The 20,995-nt window shown below is 36.0% G+C and overlaps 3 protein-coding genes across 4 annotated transcripts; 1 reads left to right on the forward strand and 2 right to left on the reverse strand.

Annotated features, from left to right (window-relative positions):
• Positions 1 to 3,166: 3,166 nt before the first annotated feature.
• On the reverse strand, positions 3,167 to 5,516 carry LOC126629188 (uncharacterized). Its single transcript, XM_050299128.1, has 3 exons — positions 4,711 to 5,516; positions 4,122 to 4,394; positions 3,167 to 3,710 (listed from the first exon to the last, which is right to left on the reverse strand). Exons 1-3 carry the CDS (start codon positions 5,218 to 5,220, stop codon positions 3,441 to 3,443), a joined length of 1,053 nt encoding a protein of 350 aa, XP_050155085.1. The 5' UTR covers positions 5,221 to 5,516; the 3' UTR covers positions 3,167 to 3,440.
• Positions 5,517 to 5,847: 331 nt separating this feature from the next.
• Positions 5,848 to 7,968, reverse strand: LOC126629189 (60S ribosomal protein L10). Its single transcript, XM_050299129.1, has 4 exons — positions 7,818 to 7,968; positions 6,887 to 7,388; positions 6,408 to 6,489; positions 5,848 to 6,256 (listed from the first exon to the last, which is right to left on the reverse strand). Exons 1-4 carry the CDS (start codon positions 7,825 to 7,827, stop codon positions 6,176 to 6,178), a joined length of 675 nt encoding a protein of 224 aa, XP_050155086.1. The 5' UTR covers positions 7,828 to 7,968; the 3' UTR covers positions 5,848 to 6,175.
• Positions 7,969 to 15,133: 7,165 nt separating this feature from the next.
• Positions 15,134 to 20,075, forward strand: LOC126628658 (uncharacterized). Of its 2 annotated transcripts, none has more exons than XM_050298431.1 (8): positions 15,134 to 16,058; positions 16,797 to 16,873; positions 16,983 to 17,006; positions 17,591 to 17,662; positions 17,760 to 17,924; positions 18,028 to 18,105; positions 19,057 to 19,160; positions 19,588 to 20,075. In XM_050298431.1, the coding sequence occupies exons 1-8, from the start codon at positions 15,452 to 15,454 to the stop codon at positions 19,691 to 19,693; spliced, it is 1,233 nt and encodes a 410-aa protein (XP_050154388.1). In that variant the 5' UTR covers positions 15,134 to 15,451; the 3' UTR covers positions 19,694 to 20,075. The 2 variants fall into 2 exon arrangements, with proteins under 2 accessions (XP_050154388.1, XP_050154387.1); XM_050298430.1 differs by having other exon boundaries at positions 15,135 to 16,058; positions 16,983 to 17,151; positions 17,574 to 17,662.
• The last annotated feature ends 920 nt before the right edge of the window (positions 20,076 to 20,995 follow it).

A 20,995-nucleotide genomic window follows, 5' to 3' on the forward strand; every position in this document is an offset into this window, starting at 1 on the left:
AATATACAATAATTGATAGAGAAACGGAATTTTTTTTAATGAATTGGTGATTGGATTGCAGGAGTTATGAAGTAAAAATGTCAGGTATGGACTATAAAGAAAATAATTATAAAAAAATAAAAAAAACAATGTTTGGCTACTCAAGGATGACGAAAGTTTCTCAAAAAATTTCATCTCCGATTTTTACAGACATTCATGCTTATAATTTGAACCGTTCATATTATAAATCACTCTGTAAATATCATATATGCAAAAAAAAATGATATTAAAACTAATATCGTTTAGTCAGTCAACTTTAGGTAAATAGATAGACAATTCGTAATACTTTTACCATTTTCATTCATTTATTGTTATACAGTTCGATAATTAAATGACCTTAGCTTTAATCGACTTTTTGCAGAAGGTGATTTTTATAAAATGATTTATAATACAAACGATTTTCATCTTAAATATGAAATTCTATGAATCAGAAACAAAGCATTTTGAGTAGGAATACTTAAATAGAAGGTTCAATTTATTCTTCAACAGTGACGTCGGCAATTACATGTATAAATTGCAATCAGAATATTTCTCAACCAGAAAAGCTAAATGCTGATTTAATATATAATAAATATAGATATAGTGCAATGGGGAGCAGCATCCATGAAAGCACACTTCACTCTAAATAAGGACCGTGGAGAGTGTGTAGAGTGGATAGGGACTGGAGAGCAACTGCTTTCATTTCATTGTCCTGCCTCTTGACTTGTCACTTTATATAGTATTGGTTAGGAGTTGGGACAAATGATTGTTGCACAATTTTTGGCACAAAACTCGCTTATTGCGTAAAGAGTGAATTTTTGACGAGATTGTCTGATTATGACAGTTCTCACATTGAAAAAATAAGCGGGAGGATCAGATGCGACTAAAATATAGAATCGAACTCAGGCCTTTATCTGTCCCAATAAAAAAAATTAAAAATTAAAAAAAATAAAAACCAAGCCTTTATCCAATAGAAGGCTTGTCCACAAACAATACCTTCAAAAACTTGTTCAGGTCACACACCTTCAGTTACCATTTCAAAAAGCTTTTCTATTAGAATATGTTAAAATTTACCTTAAATTGAAGTTTTTACGAAGAGCACCCGGTAGATACTTATTTAAACGGTGTAAGAAGCGTCCTTAGTTTTATGAAAATGCTTTCAGCCATTTTAAAAATACTTACAAACAACTTACAGCCTTACAGGTAGAAAGAGAACAAATTTTCTTAAAACCTAGCCCTTGTAATTACTAAAGGGAAATTTGTTATGTTGATCTGGGGTGGAATGATGAATTATCACGCATGATAATTATAATTATCCCCTGTTTTGACTTCAAACCCAACACCAGCAGATTCAAAACACTAATTATGTCAAACATAAACAACGAAAATTCTTCAACTCTCACATGGTAGTAGGGTCCTTGATAAAGTATCAAAGGTTAATTTCTGAAACTTTTCTTATGGAAAACATGGTCCTTTAGCAGAAACCATATCATGCTAAGTTGTCTCTTCGTATAGTAGGTTATTCCCAACAACTTCACTAGTAGTTCTACGAGTAGAACTGAGATATCAAACTCGTCATTCATAATCAAGTATTGAACTTGTCATTCAAATAAGCTAAAAGCTTAAACCTCATACGTCCAACTTACGAGTGAAGAGGAACATAGCATACGAACTGAAGACGAGGAAAGGGATGTGAAACTGAAATCGATGTCAGTGAGTAAGACTAACCTTATTATATGAGTAGTTGGCTGTTGCCGTTCTCGTAGGATGTTCCATGTCCTTCTCTGCGACGTATAGTATGGTGGTGTTCGGCTGTCGTTTCAACAAATGATATGCTCCATCCAAATTACAGGAGCCTTTTAACCGCTCCCGTGCGATGGACAGGCTTACGTCGCGGGACAGTTATTTTACTTGCAGTTGCAGGCTTGCTTGTTTTGGAGGGAGTATTCAGTAGGGTTGCCGCACTACGGCAATAGATACTAGAGAGTTTTAACGAAACACTTTCAGTACTGTTTATTTTAACGAAAAACTACATTTTTACTCTAAAAAGTCACTCATAATACTATTCACTTACAACACTCTTTTGTCATTTTGATTAAAACTCAAAGTTTTCAAGCAATTTTCGTTAGTTTTCCTTAGATACTAAGGATACGGACAACGGGCAGAATAAGGAGGAGAGGGCTATTTTTTGTGTTCCGATCATTGATGCAAAAAATATCCAAATACCAAATTCAATCTCTATAAAACTTCTTCAAAGCATAAGAAGCTCTTGGGAAGATTAAAGAAAGAATTTGTTCTTCTTCCGTAAAGAATTTGTCCAATAATTTATAACCTAATCTTTTCAAAAAAGTTCATACAGTACTTTTGTGTTTACTAGCCAAAGTTTTAACACAAGAAAGTCGAAGTAGGATGGAACTTGTTGTTCGGAAGCCTGAAGTTTTTCTCGGACTTTAGAATACTTTTTTTGTAAATACAAGCGATATTCCTACTCTAAACTTTAGAACCTTAGTTGTAGGGCCACGTGGTTTGAAAGTCCATGATGAAGTTTTTCTCCGACTTTAAAATAATCTTAGGTGTCAAAATGTGGATTTCATAAAATAAATAAATAAATAAAAACAAGAAAAAAAGGAACGCGGGAAAGAACCGATGAAGACATAAAATCGTGAATAAAAAAGCGTGACAAAAATTCTCAACTCGAGATGTTAGAAGATGCTTTTTTTTTTTAATACAAGCGATATTTCTACCTTTGATCGTATATTAGTCTTTGCAGCTTCTTGTATTAAGGTTTAACACCATAGGAGCTTTGAGGACAGAAGTAGATTTAAGATTGGACTTTATAAGATCATGGGCCGGTTCAAAGACCACCTTGATTTTATGAAAAAATTATAAGTGCTTTATGGCTTCTCCCAACAGCTTTAGGAAATTTTTTGCAGGCAGAAAACACCAATGGAAGAGCAACTTACATGGAACGTACATCACGGCAAAGTACTGTACCATGTAACTCCTTCGCAAATGGAAGCAACGATAACTTCAAAGGAATAATCTAATCAATTATATTTGATGACTGAGCAAAAGCTCGAATCGAAAATGCTGGAGAATTACACAACGGAGATCACAAGGCTTTGAAACATTACAAAATCAGAGAAACTAATAATCAAAGCCATGCTTTTTGCTTCAGCTGTTAGTCTGTCATTTTTATTTCCCTCTTTGGGGCCATCATAACTCTGAAATTTCCAAAGTTGGCTGTTTGCGGTACAAACGTAAATTAAACCAGTAAAACTCAACTCTGCAAAACAATGCAAGGGTAACCTACACCAACAATCTGAGTTGACGGCCGAAGACTTGCGCGTTATTTACAAGCTTCTGTATCAAAACAAAACAGAAGAGAATGGAAGGGACTTGAACAAAATCTAGAGAAACAATCACTGTGACCCGCTCTTTTCAAGTTTTTCAATTTCTTCGCGGTGCCTTTTTTCTGCCTCCTCAAGTGCTTGTTCAGCATCCTCCTCTTCTTCAATCTGATCAAGATTATCGAATTCCTCAGTTGCAGCCATTGCTTTCACAACCGGGTCTCTAAGCTCAGCTATTAGTCCGCCACCAACTTTGTACTCTTCTTCATCGCCAATCAGGAACAAGCGCTGGTCAGGTCCTGATGCCATGGGAATGTCAACTGCCAGCAGCTTCATATCATACTGCATAAGAAGATAACACCCTTGAATGAGGAAAACTTGGCCATCCAAGTACCCTTCCAAGTCATAAGATCCTAAATATACGGGTTTTCAACACCCCACACACTAACTAATGTAAAGCATAATTTGATTAGTCATGTCCCAGACCTTGCACTCAATCTGCTCCGTTTGAAAGGCACTCAGTCTGTTGTTTAACGAGGAAACTTTTTACCTAAAGCATCACAATAGTGGATACAGAAAATAACATACTTGCAATGTACATTTTCCACACTATCAACCGTGGCATGAAATTAGTTTAGTTTCAACTTCCATTTGGTACACACAAGGAGATCAAGGAAGAAATTGAAATAAAAACACGTGCTTATGAAAAGAAAAATTTAGAAGCATCCAGCATAGCATAGCACGAACACAAACCTGGCCTTTTTTCTTCTTTACTTCAACATTAACCAGACCCTTCCTCTCAGAACCTCGCACGGGGAAAATGAGGAAACACCGCTTGCTCCTAAAAGTTGGCTTGAACTTCTTCAGAGTAACTCCACCTCCGGACATTATGTAAGCTCTTAGCTCTGATCCAGAGAGAGGAGCACCCATAACCTCGAGAATCCCAGCAGATGTATTAAGCTTCCTCATTGCGATTCGATAAACTTTATCAGGATTGATTGTGAACCTCGAGCGGATGTAAAGGCCCTAAAAGTACCGATAGAACACATAACTCTCAAGTAGTAGTCTATAACCAAAAGCAAGATTGTCCACTAACATGAAATTCACATACACTGCATAATTAGATATCAAGATTTTAGTTCCTACTATCCTATAAGTAAAGACTTCAACTTTCGATCATACATAGATTCCCGAAAACAGTATAAAATGAACCCACTGGAAGGCAATCTGAATTCGATCATTATACATCCCCCAATAGAACTTATAAACTTATAATTCTAAATCATTAGATTGACATTCTCAGCTACTTCTATGTCATTGCAAGAGATTCAGAGGAACTTACAGCGAAGGCGACAATGGCGGTAGAAAGGGCGAGGAAGCCATACTTGGCTATGCCTTCAGAGAGTCCAATGAAGGTGCTAGCAATCCCAAACATCATCCTCCATAGCAAAGCACACACCAGCACTCCCCCAATTCCCAACAGCACCAGATTGTTCCTCTTCCAGAACGCCTCAATCTGCAACCCAATGGCCTCCTGGTACCGCGAGAAAGCCGATGACGCCGCAGAGAGCGGCTTATCAAACACCTTCTTAGCATCGATTTTGCTGAAATTCGACGGCTTGAAAGAGAAAAACCTCATGCCCAGGCCCATACCCGGCCCCGAGTATCTGCCAACCCCGCCTCCGGGGACTGTTTTCGGGTGAGAGGGAAACTGGGGAGGAGGCCCATTGCTGGAGTGGTAGCTCCTCCTGGCGGAGGACAACGAAGGCGGAGACCGAGATGAGGGTTTTGAGATTTGGCTGCGGTGAAATCTTAGCAGGCCTTCGAAGATCCGAGACGAGGGTTTTGACATTTGAATTTTGTGGGTTTGTGTGATTTGGGGTTCGATTAGGGATTTGAAATCAGCTTAAACAAACGAACAGACTTCACTCGGATTTCGATTGCGAAATTTAACGGCTTTATTCACCTGCCCACATTTCCCACCATTAAAAATTGGTAATTTTCTATGCTCTCTTCAGTGAAGACATTTTTGGGAAGTCGCCATGGATTCTGGTAGATAACCGTTGTTTCAATGGGAATGAAAAACCCTGCAAATGGACTTGAGCTCAGTTGGGAGTTTGTTCTATTGTCGCCATCGAGGGTTGGCGCGGTTGGTAAGGTTTTTACCTTGTGCGTCGTCCAGTAAAGTTCGAGTCTCGTTGCTAGCAATTATTATTGAAATGCGGTCTATAAATTCCTACATAAATTTATACCGATGACAACTCACAATTAGTTGCCACAAGCGAGTCCTTGAAGATCTCTCCCTAAACTTTTGCTTACCAAAAATAATTGGTCTATTGTCGATTTCTATAAAACTTATACACTCGTCGGTTATGAATAAAAGAAGTCAGAAATAAAATGCATATACAACTTCACCACTTATCAATTATATTCTAATCAATTTAAATTTAGTTTTTCAAGTATTAGATTAAAGATCGTATTGTGAAATCACATAATTTTTTATTCCGTATGTACTCCTTTCAGGCAAGTGAACATCGCATTCGAAACTCCGATACGAAAGCCAACCACTTGGTTATCAGACCAAACTATATATGGTAATGATCTCAAGATATAGCAATTACAACCGTTTAGGCTATTGTATACACGAGGAGAAGAGTCTTGGATCCCAAGTTATGATAAGTCTAACAAGCCTTCACACATCACATATACCACGCACCATATTCCGTTTACTCGAACTAGACGAACCCCAGAAAGATAGACTCGGCATGAGTTCTAAATAAATGCTACTACACAAGCAGTATCGTATTTCAAGCGGTCGACGAGGCGGGTCCAGACAGGAAAGCTCTTCCCGGTGGACGGTTAGCCAGAGGACCATGGCATCCGAGAAGCTGCACAATCAAATATTAAAACTCATTAGTTACGCAGGCTGCTGAGAAGAAGACATTATCTGTACATATTTCAACTTTTGGTAACTTGTGTAACAAATAACGGAATGTATGAGATGATGACAATGTATCAAGACACTAGCACAAGTATTACCTTAGCATTAACACCATCTGGCTGGATTCTGCCTTCGTTCTTGTACTTCACGTAATCAGCACGACTGAACTTGGTGAAACCCCTGAGAGAAAGGATAACAAGAAACATCGGCGATGAGAACTGAAGGATTATTTCGTAAACAATGTCCCTAACAACTAATTGCAACTCTCCGTTCGAGTAAATCATAACTTTGAGGTTCCATCTTCTCACAACGGTGAAAGAAGACCATACAAATTTATGCCAACTTAAACTATTGTTGTGTGACAAATAAAAACACTCTCTCGTTTCATTGCAGGCGGATAGTAACTCAGAGCAAACATAATTTAATCAAAAGTTTCCGAGCTAAAATGTATAAAAACTCGCCTGCTAGCACAATCAAACTAAATTCTATAAGTTGGATGCGATATAGAAGAATGCAAATTGCATCAATGCTTGAATTTGAAATGCAGAAATAGATGGAAAAATAACAAAAAGCATACCACTTCCTGCTGACAATAATCTTTTGGCGGCCAGGAAACTTGAACTTTGCACGGCGGAGGGCCTCCTGTGCATGTTGACCGTTGCTATCCCTGCAGCGAACAGACAAGAGGACCTGCCCGATAGCAACTCGAGCACATGTTCCCAGTGGCTTGCCAAACGCACCTCTCATCCCGGTCTGGAGCCTATCAGCCCCAGCACATGAAAGCATCTTGTTGATGCGCAGCACATGGAACGGATGCACCCTCACTCTCAAATGGAAAGTATCCTTCCCAGCAGATTTCGTCATGTACTTGTTGCAGGCGATGCGAGCTGCCTCAAGCGCCTCACTCGAGACATTCTCCTTCTCCCAACTCACGAGATGGACGCAGAAGGGGAACTCATCAACACCCTTCTTCTTCATTCCAACATCATAAATTTTGATCTTGGGATCAGGGACACCGCGACAGAACCGCGATTTCGGGTATGGCTTGTTCTTAATCTGCCTATAGCACCTTGCAGGCCCTAAAACATCACAAACCAGAACCAAATTATTACAAAAACATGATGATAGCGAAAAAGGGTATTCAAATATCCAATCTAAACACGATCTTGTAACGCAACCAAGCAATTCCAAATGCTACACAGAAATCAATCATACCAAACCGAAAATACAGCATCTTAATAACAAATAATCTCAGTATTAACAAATTAATCACGTACGAAATAATCCATTTCGGTATCAAAAACCGAAATCCACGTAAAATTCGTTTAAGCACATAGAATTCCAGATTAAGAACACACAGAAAATCCATCCAGCACTAACAAAATGGTAACTTCGATTAGATCTTTATATATAAAATTCGATAGGTGCATGTATAATACATCGATGTGCGAAGAATGAAGAAATAATTATAGAAAAAAATAAAATAAAAGCAAGAGAGAAGAACTCACTCCTCCCCATGGCGATCTCTTCGATTCTCTCTTCCTGTTTACGCTTCCGGGAAGAACACGCTTCACAAACCCTATCGCGGGCTTTTTATACTTGGTACCCCTCGAGATCCCTACTCCGGCCTATAACGGCCCAATTAAAGAGGCCCAAAGCATTTGAGTCCGGGTTGACCCAAACGATACCTGGAGTGGGGTTTTACAGGCGAAAGCCACAAAACTTCGTTATCAAATTCGTTATTTATGATCCATAAGCGGAAAATTCAAAATTTATCACCTACAAATGCAGATGAATACTGATTATATATAAATAAAGGAAACCTAATGAAAATGATTTCAAAACTTTGAGTTTTAATGATAAAGACAAAATAAAAGTAAAGTGAATAGTATCAATATTGACTTTTTAGTATAAAAATATTATTTTTAGTTAAAGTGATTAGTACTGGGAACTTTTCGTTAAAATTCTCAGTATAAATAATTACTAGACAATGTGATATTTAGATTCAAAGATTCCCACATTAATCATAGGGACCCTCAATCATCTTATTTGAAAAGTAATTTTCACGAAAACATAAGACACGTCGTATTACGAGTCTGTTCAATGAGTTTTAACAAAAATTTACTCGTTACAGTATCAAATGATGTGTTTTGTATTGGCCCAGTACACTATAAAGAACTTGCAATTCGCTCAGACAGTTGAACCGCACAATGTGAAGATAAAGCGGAAGCTATCGTGGGCACATCAGCAGCGAGAAGCAGATCTCCCCACGGTTCCTTCAACCATTGAGGAAGAGATTGATAAAATTGGTTCCATCATAAAATCAATTGGCAATATGGGAAGTAACTCAAGATCATATAAGCACATAGCAAACTTTGTCCCTCACCGATGTGGGACAATTCTACACGTGGACAACAACTGGGTGACGTGGAGCGTGTGTGGTTGTTTGGCTTCACACGAGGACAACCCGCTATGATACCATAATGAAATTGGGGTTCCACCATAAAACTAATTGGCAATATAAAGAGTAGCTCAAGATCATATAAGCACATAACAAACCTTGTCCAATGTGGCTCTCAACAGAAATGGAGACAAACCCTTTCATCCGTGCCGATCTACCACAACTTCCTTAGGCAGAAATATGTAATTGTTTTACAGGAAAAGGTCGGTTGCAAAACCGCCGTTGAAGCTCTACGGGAGATAAGGCAGCGAAAGGGCAATTGGAAGAGTTCGTTCGTGTCATCTTGCTTTCGATTTTTCTTTGCAACAGAAATGGGGATGGAGATTGCAGAGCTTATATATGAAACGTAAAGATATTGTACTCGTTTGAAAGTGTTTTTAAAATGACTGAAAGTGCTTTTAGTGAAAATATTTTCTGAACAGATCATTAGTAAAATTTCAAGTTACTTTTGGGGGAAAAAAAAGTTTTAAAGTACTTTATGGAAGAAACACATAGACATAGGGCTCGTTTGAATGTAATTTTAAAATAACTGAAAGCGATTTTAGAGAAAATATTATTGGGTTCCAAAAGTACTTTTAAGTATTTTCTACAAAAAACACCAGTTATGTGCTTCTTCCAAGAAGCATTTTAAGTGTTTTTCCATGATTTATTCGTATTTTTACTAAGGATTGTTTCAAAAAAAATTTCACCAAAAGCATTTTCAATCATTTTAAAAACATATCAAAACGAATTCATATACTGTTGCTTTTTGTAGAAAACACTTCCAAGTATTTTTTGAATCAAAATATTTTTTCTAAAAACGTTTTTAATCATTTTAAAAATTCTTGTAAATAAGGCCAACATCTTTATGATAGTTACTTGATGGTTGGGCCAGCTGTAAAACATATGTCAATGTTCTTTGAGGACGCTTGACAAATAAAGTGGTTCGTTTGAGTGTCGGCCAACCTACCACATGAAAGGGCTTACAAATTCTTTATTGTTTGATTTCTGGCCTGTCTGAATTTGTTAATAAAGTATAGGTTGGTCCTCTTGCATAGTGAAGGGGCCTTTTCTTCTCCAACAAGTAAACTCATAATTCCAATCAAATTATGAGATTTCTTTTTATCGAAAATGACCCTTTCAAAGAAAATTAAATAAAAGCATACGGCACCTGTGTAAAGCAATTCGGAAAAGGAGAAATAATAAATGGAGTCGTTGGTGGACTGCATTGTTCAAACTCGAAATCTGAATTGAATTCGTTTTACTCTAAAATTGAGAATATACCAATTACAATAAAATCGCACGGTTTAGTCCTAAAAAATGACTGATCGAACCAAACCAAAGAAATTTTGGACAAGTTGATTTGGGGTTTTTTTTTTCTTAGGCCACAATAATGAGCCCAACGACTCTTTCTTTCATCTGATGATACTGGATCATTGGACTGTTTTATGATCCAACGATTTAGGTTCACTTTTTTTTTCAGTTTTATATTTATAAATTTATTAAATTCAATGGTTGAGATCTAATATGATCAAATTTAAAGGTAAAAAAAAAAAAAAAATCTTACTGCCCAAATTTAAATCCAACGGCTAACATAATTAAAAAAAAATTATTCATAGTGTTCCATGAGTTTCATGGTATCGGTTTAGTAATTTTTCAATATTTATCATAATCTATTATTTTTACGTTGAAATGTTTATAAAATTAAATTAGGATAGTCTACATTATTATTATTATTTTTAAGTTATTTTAAACAAATTAGCCTAAATTCATTCTTTTAAAATCTCGTGCTAAAATTTAATCCAGAAGGGTTGAAGTAGAAAAATTATTTATTGATTAAAATAAATTTTCTAGGTTAAAAATTTTAAGCTTTAATCCAAGAGTTTAAGATGATTTTTAGAATAAAAAATAACAATCAAAATGGTAAAAAAAAAATTTGTTAATTACTAAAAATAGATTTGAAGTTGTTATCAAATTTACAACAACAACTTTTGATGTCAATCCACGTCATGCCATGTAGAAGTTGGCACTTTAGTTGGAAAACACCGAAGTTGTCTTCTTTTTTTTTTTTTACTGTTATTGTTGATGTGGACTTTTTGACTCTTCCTTTAGAGATGTTGTTTAGCTTAGGGGTGGTAATCAAATTAGGATTTTGAACTATTTTAAAAGACCCTAAAATTATAGAGTAGTCAATGAGGATTTTAATTGACATTTTTAAAATCCATTCAAATTCATGTGTAGTCAATTAAGATTTTAATTGGCATGTTTAAAGTCCATGCAAAACTATGCGTATTAAAAAAAACTTGTGGGATTTCATTAACTTATGGATTTTGGTGGATTCTAGTGGATTTGATGATATCAAACAAGCATCCCACTTACTTCAAGCATTCAAGAACTTCAAATTCATCTTTTTCTTGGATTCTTGAAATCCAGACATTCAAGAAAAAGTGCATAAATAAGTAGTTGGCTTTTTAGCCAAAATGGTCCCTCATCCCTGACAGATTGACGTAACTCCTCATTTTGGTCGATGTGATTTGAAATAAAAAGAAGTGAACCTGGCTGTGGGAAGTACACAAGTCGTAGAAGAGAGAAGTCATTGAACTAAGAAATGGGTGAAAGGGGATGCAGCACGACATGAGCCTTTAGATTATTTTGAACGGTTAGGATTAAAATTCTTGTATAGATAATTAAAAAAAAATAGATAAATGAGAGAATGTCCTTGAAAATCCATGAAATTCTATATAGAAAGTCCATACAAATGCTTAAAAATCCATATACAAATCCTATCAAATCCTTAAAATTCTTCAAACCTTATGAAATCTATTTATTTAAAAAGTCTTTTAAACCTCAAAAATCCTAAGTTGACTATACCCTTCATTCAGCAAACCATCTTAAAACTTAACAAGCAAGCAAACTTCAAAATTCACTTTTTGATATCGGTTCAAATTTCACTTCCTGATATTGGTTTAGTTTGGTTCCATACTTACTCGACATCTTATCGAAACCAAATCAAACCAAACCGACCAATCTGATGAACCAATCAATCAATTTTAAATTGACCGGTTCGGTAAGTTTGACTAGACTGGTACCACTCCAAAGTTGTACCAAAGTGAACATGTTACTGCTAACAACCAATAAAAATGGCCAATGCAAAGACGATAAATAAACAAATAGATAAAATTAAAGCAAGAGGTAAAAAAAAAGGGCCAGAGGAAGCTAATGATGCATAGAAATTGATATTTCGGTTGGAAAACATTGAAGCTATCTTTTTTTACTATTACTGTTGATGTGGACCTTTTGACTCCTCATTTGGAGTTGCTGTTAAGCTTAGAGGTGGTAATCAAATTAGGATTTACAATTATTTTAAAAGACCCTAAAATTATTTTAAATGATTTTGAACAAGTTGATTTGGGGGTATTTTTTTCATAGGCCATCTTAGGCCACAATAATGAGCCCAACGACTCTTTATTTCATCTGATGATACTAGATCATTGGATTGTTTTATGATCCAACAACTTAGGTTCACTTTTTTTTTTTCAGTTCTATATTTATAAATTTATTGAATCCAACGGTTGAGATATAATATGATCAAATTTAAATTAAAAAAAAGAAGATCTCATTGCCCAAATTTAAATCCGACTGCTAACATAATTAAAAAAAAAATATTTCATAATGTTCCATGAGTTTCATGGTGTCGGTTTAGTGATTTTTCAATATTTATCGGAATCTATTATTTTTTAGGTTAAAATGTTTATAAAATTAAATTATGATAGTCTACATAATTTTTTTTTTAAAGTTACTTTAAACAAATTATCCTAAATTCATTCTTTTAAAATCTCAGGTTAAAATTCAATCTAGAAGGGTTGGAGCAGAAAAACTATTTATTGGTTAAAATAAATTTTCTAGGTTAAAAATTTTAAGTTTTAACCCAAACATTGAAGATGATTTTTAGAATAAAAAATAACAATAAAAATGGTAAAATTTTTTTTTTTTAATTACTAAAAATAGATTTGAAGTTGTTGTCAAATTTACAACAACAACTTTTGATGTCAATCCACGTCATGCCACGTAGAAGTTGGCACTTTAGTTGGAAAACACTGAAGTTGTTTTTTTTTTATTGTTATTGCTGATGTCTTTTTTACTCTTCCTTTAGAGATGTTGTTTAGCTTAGGGGTGATAATCAAATTAGGATTTTGAACTATTTTAAAAGACCCTAAAATTATAGAGTAGTCAATGAGGATTTTAATTGACATTTTAAAAATCCATTCAAATTCATGTGTAGTCAATTAAAATGTTAATTGCCATTTTTAAAGTCCATGCAAAACCATGTGTATTAAAAAAAACTTGTGGGATTTCATTAAGTTATGAATTTTGGTGGATTCTAGTGGATTTGATGAAGAATCTCTCTATCCAACAAGCATCCCACTTACTTCAAGCATTCGAGAACTTCAAATTCATATTTTTCTTGGATTTTTGAACTCCAGACATTCAAGAAAAAGTGCATAAATAAGTAGTTGGCTTTTTAGCCAAAATGGTCCCTCATACATGAGAGATTGACGTAACTCCCTATTTTAGTCCTTGTGATTTGAAATAAAAAGAAGTGGACCCTGGTTGTGGGAAGTACACAAGTCATAAAAGAGAGAAGTCATTGAACTAAGAAATGGGTGAAAGGGGATGCATCACGACATGATCCTTTAGATTATTTTGAACGATTAGGATTAAAATTCTTGTATAGATAATTCAAAATAAAAAATCTAGATAAATGAGAGAATGTCTTTGAAAATCCATCAAATTCTATAAAGAAAGTCCATACAAATGCTTAAAAATCCATATACAAATCCTATCAAATCCTTAAAATTCTTCAAACCCTATAAAATCTATTTATTTAAAAAGTCTTTTAAAACCTCAAAAATCCTAAGTTGACTATACCCTCATTCAACAAACCATCTTAAAACTTAACAAGCAAGCAAACTTCAAAATTCACTTTATGATATCGGTTCAAAATTCACTTCCTGATATTGGTTTAGTTTGGTTCCATACTTACTTGACATCTTATAGAAACCAAATCAAACCAAACCAGTCAATATGATAAAACCGATCAATCAGTTTTAAACTAACCGGTTCGTTAAGTTCGACCAAATTGGTACCACTCCAAAGTTGTACCAAAGTGAACATGTTGCTGCTAACAACCAATAAAAATGGCCAATTCAAAGACAATAAAGAAATAAATAAATAGATAAGATAAAAGCAAGATGAAAAAAAAAGGGCCAGAGGAAGTTGATGACGCATAGAATTTAACATTTCGATTGGAAAACATTGAAACTATCTTTTTTTACTATTATTGCTAATGTGGACCTTTTGATTCCTCATTTGGAGATGTTGTTAAGCTTAGAGGTGGTAGTCAAATTAGGATCCAATTATTTTAAAAGACCCTAAAATTATGGAGTAGTCAATGAGGATTTTAATGACATTTTAAAATCTATTCAAATTCATATGTAGTCCATTAAGATTTTAATTGGCATTTTAAAGTCTATGCAAATTTCATGTGTATTAAAAAACTTAAAGATTTTGTAGGATTTCATTAAGTTATGAATTTTGGTGGATTCTAATGAATTTGATGAAGATTCTCCGTATCAAACAAGCATCCCACTAACTTCAGGCATTCAAGAACTTCCAATTCATCTTTTTTTTTTAATTCTCAAACTCCAGACATTCAAGAAAAAGTGCATAAAAAAGTAGTTGGTTTTTTAGCCAAAATGGTATCTCAGATTGACATAACTTATTACTTTGGTTCTTATGATTAGAAATCAATAGAAGTAGTCTATGGCTGTGGGAAGTACACAAGTCGTGGAAGAGATAAGTCATTGAACGAAGAAATGGGATGTAGCATGATATGAGCCTTTAGATTATTTTCAACGGCTATTTGGTTAGGATTAAAATTCTTGTATAGATAATTCAAAAAAATTAATTAGGTAAATGAGAGAATGTATGTGAAAATCCATCAAAATCTATAAACAAAGCCCATACAAATCTTTAAAAATCCGCATATAAATCCTATCAAATTCTTCAATTCCTAAGAAATCTATTAATTTAAAAAGTAAAAGGTTTTATGTTCGAATTTAGTAGATGACAAATTCAATACCAAATTAAGTTACCCATTATGTGGTTTAGCCGAACTCCTCCCCTCTTTAACATAAAATATATCGTTGTACTTAAAAAAAAAAAAATCAATTCGACCGGTCGATCAGCTTTGAACTGACCGGTTCGGTAAGTTCGAACGGATTGGTTCCACTCCAAAGGTGCACCAGAGTCGACACGTTACAGCTGACAAGGCAATGACGACGGCCAATGCAAAGACGATGAATAAATAAATAAAGAAAATCAAGAGGAAAAAGAAAAAGAAAAAGAAAGGGGGCCAGAGGAAGCCGACGACGCGTAGCTTGTCGTTCATCTTACTCGAACCAGAAAACGAAAGCTTTGATCCCCAGTTTTTGGTTCAAGCTTGGAATTTTCAGTTCCAGCTACCTCGGTAAATAGGGCGGCCCCGTTTTATTCAGTGTGGTCTGTCGTTTTTTGACTTTTTCTTCTTCAACGGTCTGCCGTCTCTGAATCCGTCGTTGTTTCGTCGGCCTAAAACCCTACAAAAAGGTCGGTTCTTTCTGAAACCCCAAAGAAAAAAAAAAATTAGGGTTTTTGGTTTTCATGGAGGCATCTTCCGGAAATGGTAGTCCCGCCAGTGGGGGAGCCACTGGGGATAGCAGCAATACGTCGTCGTTCGGGTCTATGCAGTTCCCCGCCCTCCGGTTATTCCAGTCGCCGCTCTCATTCGTGTTGGATTACTCCGGAATACTCTCTCCCAGCTCTTCGCGCCGCGATTCCGACGCTCCGGTGGTCAACGCTGTAGTCGTCGCCGATTCTCAGCCCCACTCCCCTACGGCCTGCACCTCCGGGTCGAGCAACACCGGGGAGGTTTCGATTCGGATTATCGGCGCCAGCGAGCACGAGGACCGCGGGAACGGGGGTGCGACGGTGCCGGTTCAAGGGGAGGAGAATGGTGGGTCGCCGGGTAGGGTTCAATCGTTGGATGATCTGGCGGGTACAGTCAATGGGGTTGGGTCGGACGAGAGAGTCCCCTTGGTGGCTTCGTCGTCTCCCACACACGCTGGGGATACTGGGAATGGCGCGGAGGATAGTTCTAGGGATTCTGCTTACCAGAGATATGATATTCAGCAGATAGCTAGGTGGATTGAGCAGATTCTTCCGTTTTCGTTGCTCTTACTCGTTGTGTTCATTCGTCAGCATTTGCAAGGTACTAACTTTCACCACTTGCTTACTTCAAATTCTAATTGCAGATTGTGGGTTATTACAATTGTTCTTAATTTGCAACCAGCTATAATTTTGCTTGGATTTTGGCTGTAGTTTTAAGTTTGAATTAACCTAATGTGTACCCGAAAATTCCGCCTTTGCTTTGTAAGTGTGGAGCTGTTGCGGGGCACTTGTGTTTTTGGTTCTGTTTATGTTACTTTAGAGGGCCTGTGCTTTACATTCTCTAGTATTTCTTTGTTTTTCAATTTGGATGGAGCTAGGATTTTCTTGGCCCATTTGGAGTTGAGTCTCATCCATGTTCTTTGTTAATGTTAACGGTTGATGTTAAAAGATGTAGAAGCTATTTCTAATAGTCGGTGGCACAAAATAGAAATGCTAGCTTTAGAAAATTCAGTGCCTTGTTCTTATTATCAACTATCATAGAGATACCAATGTGAGAGGCTGTAACATCGCACATGAACACTTAAAACTTGAGAACGAGTTTTCTTCCACCAGGCACATACTTATTAGTTTTCAGTCCTAACAATACTTAAGTCTGAATATTAAGCTTTTCCGGTGCTAAAAAAATATCCTTTCTCATAAATAGAATGGTTAAACCCGTCAATGGAAATGTATATGTGGATGACTGGCGATCACTTTTTCACCTAATTGGTTTTGACGTACTTATATTTTTTTTACTGTAGTGCTGAATTCATTTGTTTTTTGGGTTGAGAACTTGCAGGTTTCTTTGTCACTATATGGGTATCAGCTGTCATGTATAGGTCAAATGATGTTGTTAAGAAGCAGACTGCTCTAAAGGTGATTTAATACGGTCGTTAATTCCATGAGATTATTTTGTTCACTCTGCCACTCTAAAATCTGCTCAAATGCCAAATCAAATATCTCAAACAAATATTGGTTTTTGCAGGGAGATAGGAAAATCTCTGTTCTTGTAAGTATTGCTGGTGCTTTTATGCTTCATGTAGTTGTTGTTTACTTGTGGTATCGAAGTGATGATCTTCTATACCCATTGGCAATGCTTCCTCCAAAAACCATACCACCTTTCTGGCATGCCATATTCATCATTTTGGTAAATGGTAAGGAGACAGTCTTTTTTGCTATTATTATTGTTTTATGAATACAATTGTTTTACTAATATATTAGATGTAGAGAAGACCGCTGATCTGTTGCAACCATCAGAAAAGGATGTGGTGGATGTTGGGGATAGAATGACAATAGGTTTTTAAGTTTTGCGTTTGAATCCTCAATTTATTGTTCAAGTCTGTCCGACTGGTTCAGGCTCTGTTAAGCATATTGTCTCTCTGTCTTTTTGTGTCAACTTAGAGCCTAATGTAGGGTTGGGCAGTCTCTTTTTCTGGTGCTATATATAATTCATGCTTCTGTCCTCTGTTTGTCCTTTTAATGTTGCCTGTTTATTTGCTATGCCACTGCGATTATAGTGGATGCTTATCTTCCTTTGAAATTGTGGGAGAGTTTCTCTAATTTCTGTTGCTTTCAGATACCATGGTGAGGCAGGCAGCGATGGCTTTCAAGTGTTTGTTGCTTATATATTACAAGAATGGCAGAGGCCATAACTATCGTCGGCAGGTATATGATGCTGAGCACTATAAATTTCCATAAGCATATCATCTCCATATCTCATTATTTGGAAGATCTCTCTGAACGCTGTTATCTCATTTTGAAGGGTCAAATGTTAACTGTCATTGAGTACACACTGCTGCTGTACCGTGCCTTGTTACCAGCACCCGTTTGGTACAGATTCTTCCTGAACAAAGACAATGGGAGCCTCTTCTCCTCACTTACAACGGGATTATATTTAACTTTCAAGCTAACATCTGTTGTTGAGAAGGTAAGTCAAATATATAGTAAGCTGTTGTACTGGAAGATAATGATATAAGTTGTGACACTTGAATTGAATCCATTAGTTATATTTTTATTTTATTGCTTTTTAGGTCCAATCCTTTTTTGCTTCCATAAGGGCATTGTCAAGGAAGGATATCCATTATGGGTCTCATGCAACATTGGAACAGGTATGACATCGAACTGAATTATTTGATTTATTTGGATTCTGGAAGCTCGATCAACAGGGTTGAGATCAGTTTTTTTTCTTCTAGAGATCAGGTTTTTTTTTTTCTATGTGTTATTGCCTCGAGTTATTATCCTCTATTACCCAAATAAAAACTGGCTCTACCCCTCCTTAATTTATCCTTGTTTAATGTTAATCTTTAACCTACTACTCTCGGGTTTTCTTGTCCTGTCACCAAATTAAAAGCTAGTTAGCTACATTAATCTTTCGAAAATATAAATTATAACCTCTTCCTGGTGTTCCTTAGCCTTAAGTTTTGTTGATTAACTTGTTTTCTGGAACAACTTTGAGGCTTCTTCCTAGGTCAAATCAGAAATTTGATGTCTTTTTTCATGTTAAGAGTTCATCTAACAAGCAATGATGATATTCTATGCGGGCGCATTTATATCTTTATATACATCCAAGCATGTCTATTAAATGGTCAATTTGAGCTTAACATTGGTCATTTTGAAAGATGGATGTTTTATTCTTGATTTTTGTGGGTAATGAAGTATTTATCAATTTTGTGTTTGCATAGTTAATACGAGTATGTTGTTTTGGATGAGGGTTGCAAAAGGTAATTGTTCTCATCCCCTAGGAGACACCTGATGGTTTTCTCCCAAGTTGCCTTGGTTTCAAGTCTGGTTTTTTTCATAGGCCACAAGGATGTGGAGAAATACCTCAGATTGCTCAGAGGATTCCTTTCTGTTAAAAACATAAAATCGATTTAGATCCTTCTGGGTGCAGCTTTGAAGCTTTGTTATCAATATATGTCCATGTCTACCTCCCTTGCTTCTGTGTGCACCTCCCTTGCTTCTGTGTGCACCAAAGCATGTTTAATTTTACATAGTGAATACTGTTCTTGTGTTTCTGCTGAAGTACCTATGCCTTCTAGCTCACGCGTATATTTAATCAGGTAAATGCAGCAGGAGACCTTTGTGCCATTTGCCAGGAGAAGATGCATGCTCCAATTCTGTTGCGCTGTAAACATATTTTCTGCGAGGATTGTGTCTCTGAATGGTTAGCGTATTTGCCTTATATTTCTCATTGAGTTTTAGAATCGTCACGATTTTATAGTTAAGACATTGGAATATGAGTTTCTTATGGTTTGCCTGGTAATGCTCCTTGCATGATGTTCATGAGGATTAATGATGAGCCTCATAAGTTCTAAAATATGAAGGATTCGATCTAAAATGCCATAATGTAAGTCTCTTTAAAAGCATCATGGCCTTTGGACGAAATTCTGCCTCCGGCAATTTTGCTTTGCGCCAAGTTTGGGACCCATCTATTTGCTAGTTGTATCAACTGCATGACTAGAATTCTACTAGGTCCCTACCGGCTGCAGCTTTATTTTTTTATTTTTCAACCATTTTACAATGTAGTAGTGCTTTGTTTATGTTCTTCGCTTAACTCTTTCAACTAACTGACAAGTACTTACGTTTTTCAGGTTTGAGAGAGAAAGAACTTGCCCTCTATGCAGGGCACTAGTAAAACCTGCAGATTTGCGAACATTTGGGGACGGATCAACGAGTTTATTTTTCCAGTTGTTCTGAACTCCGAGTGTTCTCCTTGTGGAGCGGAGATATGTGAGCAGCGTTCTTGAGTGTCTCGGTTTTGTTTTGTTATATAGGCAAAAATGAATGTATGTCCAATAGCATTGTATCATCATCAGGTTGCCTCCAGGTAATCAGATGGAAGGTATGAGACGAGATGCGGATCGATATGACGTCAATATGCTGCAATCATGAGGTCATCCATGATCCCAGTGGATGATGAAAAACAGTAGATGACATGATTATTAAGCTGCCATGCCATTTCTCAGCTACAAAATGGTGGCCTCTGATTACTTTGGGGTCCTCTGTTCATATATTATCTCCTTTGTGTAGATACATCTTTTCACTCTCTTCGCTAATATTTACAAGATCTTTTCACGCATCTGTGTTTGACCGCAGACGCAAATCCTCACCCACCCTGTATTTTGGCCACACTCAACTCTTATAACTGGCTTTGCTATCCTTAAAAGAGAAATCGATTAGGATTTTTATGCAAAGATGACGTGATGAACAGGTGAGGAACTTGCCCTATTTTGGACGAGATTCTCAATTAACAAAAGATCAAGTACAAATTGGTTAGAAATTAATAAAGAATTTTAAAAAATGTTTGACAAAAATGTTAGATTTGAAATACACTACGTAACCTTTAGCTGACATAAATAAGAGTTATTTGCTAATCCTTTGGTATGTTTACACACTTTTATTTTTATTTTTAACCAACGATGGTAGTACATTAAAGAGTGAGGGAGTGGGCTATGTGGCTCAACTACGTCTTTATCAAGAATCGAATCTAAGACTTCTCATTTACAAGTGAAAAGGAATATCACTAGATCGTAATACTAAGTGGTCGTATGTTTACATACAGTGTGTGAAGTCATGCATCCACGAAAGAAGGAATGAGGATGAGATTAACTATCCATCCCTCCCAGTTGATTTGACTCTTAATTTTTCATGCATTGGATTACGAATTTAAAACAAAAATTCACTTTTTTTAATGTTTCATATGTTAGCAAACATGAGAGAGTTAGAAATTATAATAACTAGAATACTCATGTTTTTAGAAAGGGTGGTTCTGTATACCCTATTTTACTTTTTGAACTCTGTTAATTTCTGTCATTTGATCATTTTTAATTCCTTTGATTTGACCGTTGAAAATTGAAAGAGGTGTATGGATGACACCACACTTTCAGCAAATGCGGAAAACAAGAATTTTGCACACTGTTAATTTATGTCATTTGATCATTTTCAATTCTTTTGATTTGACCGTTGAAAATTGAAAAAGGTGTATAGATGACACCACAC

Source organism: Malus sylvestris, chromosome 7 (assembly GCF_916048215.2).
Source record: "Malus sylvestris chromosome 7, drMalSylv7.2, whole genome shotgun sequence".
Classification (NCBI taxonomy): domain Eukaryota; kingdom Viridiplantae; phylum Streptophyta; class Magnoliopsida; order Rosales; family Rosaceae; genus Malus; species Malus sylvestris.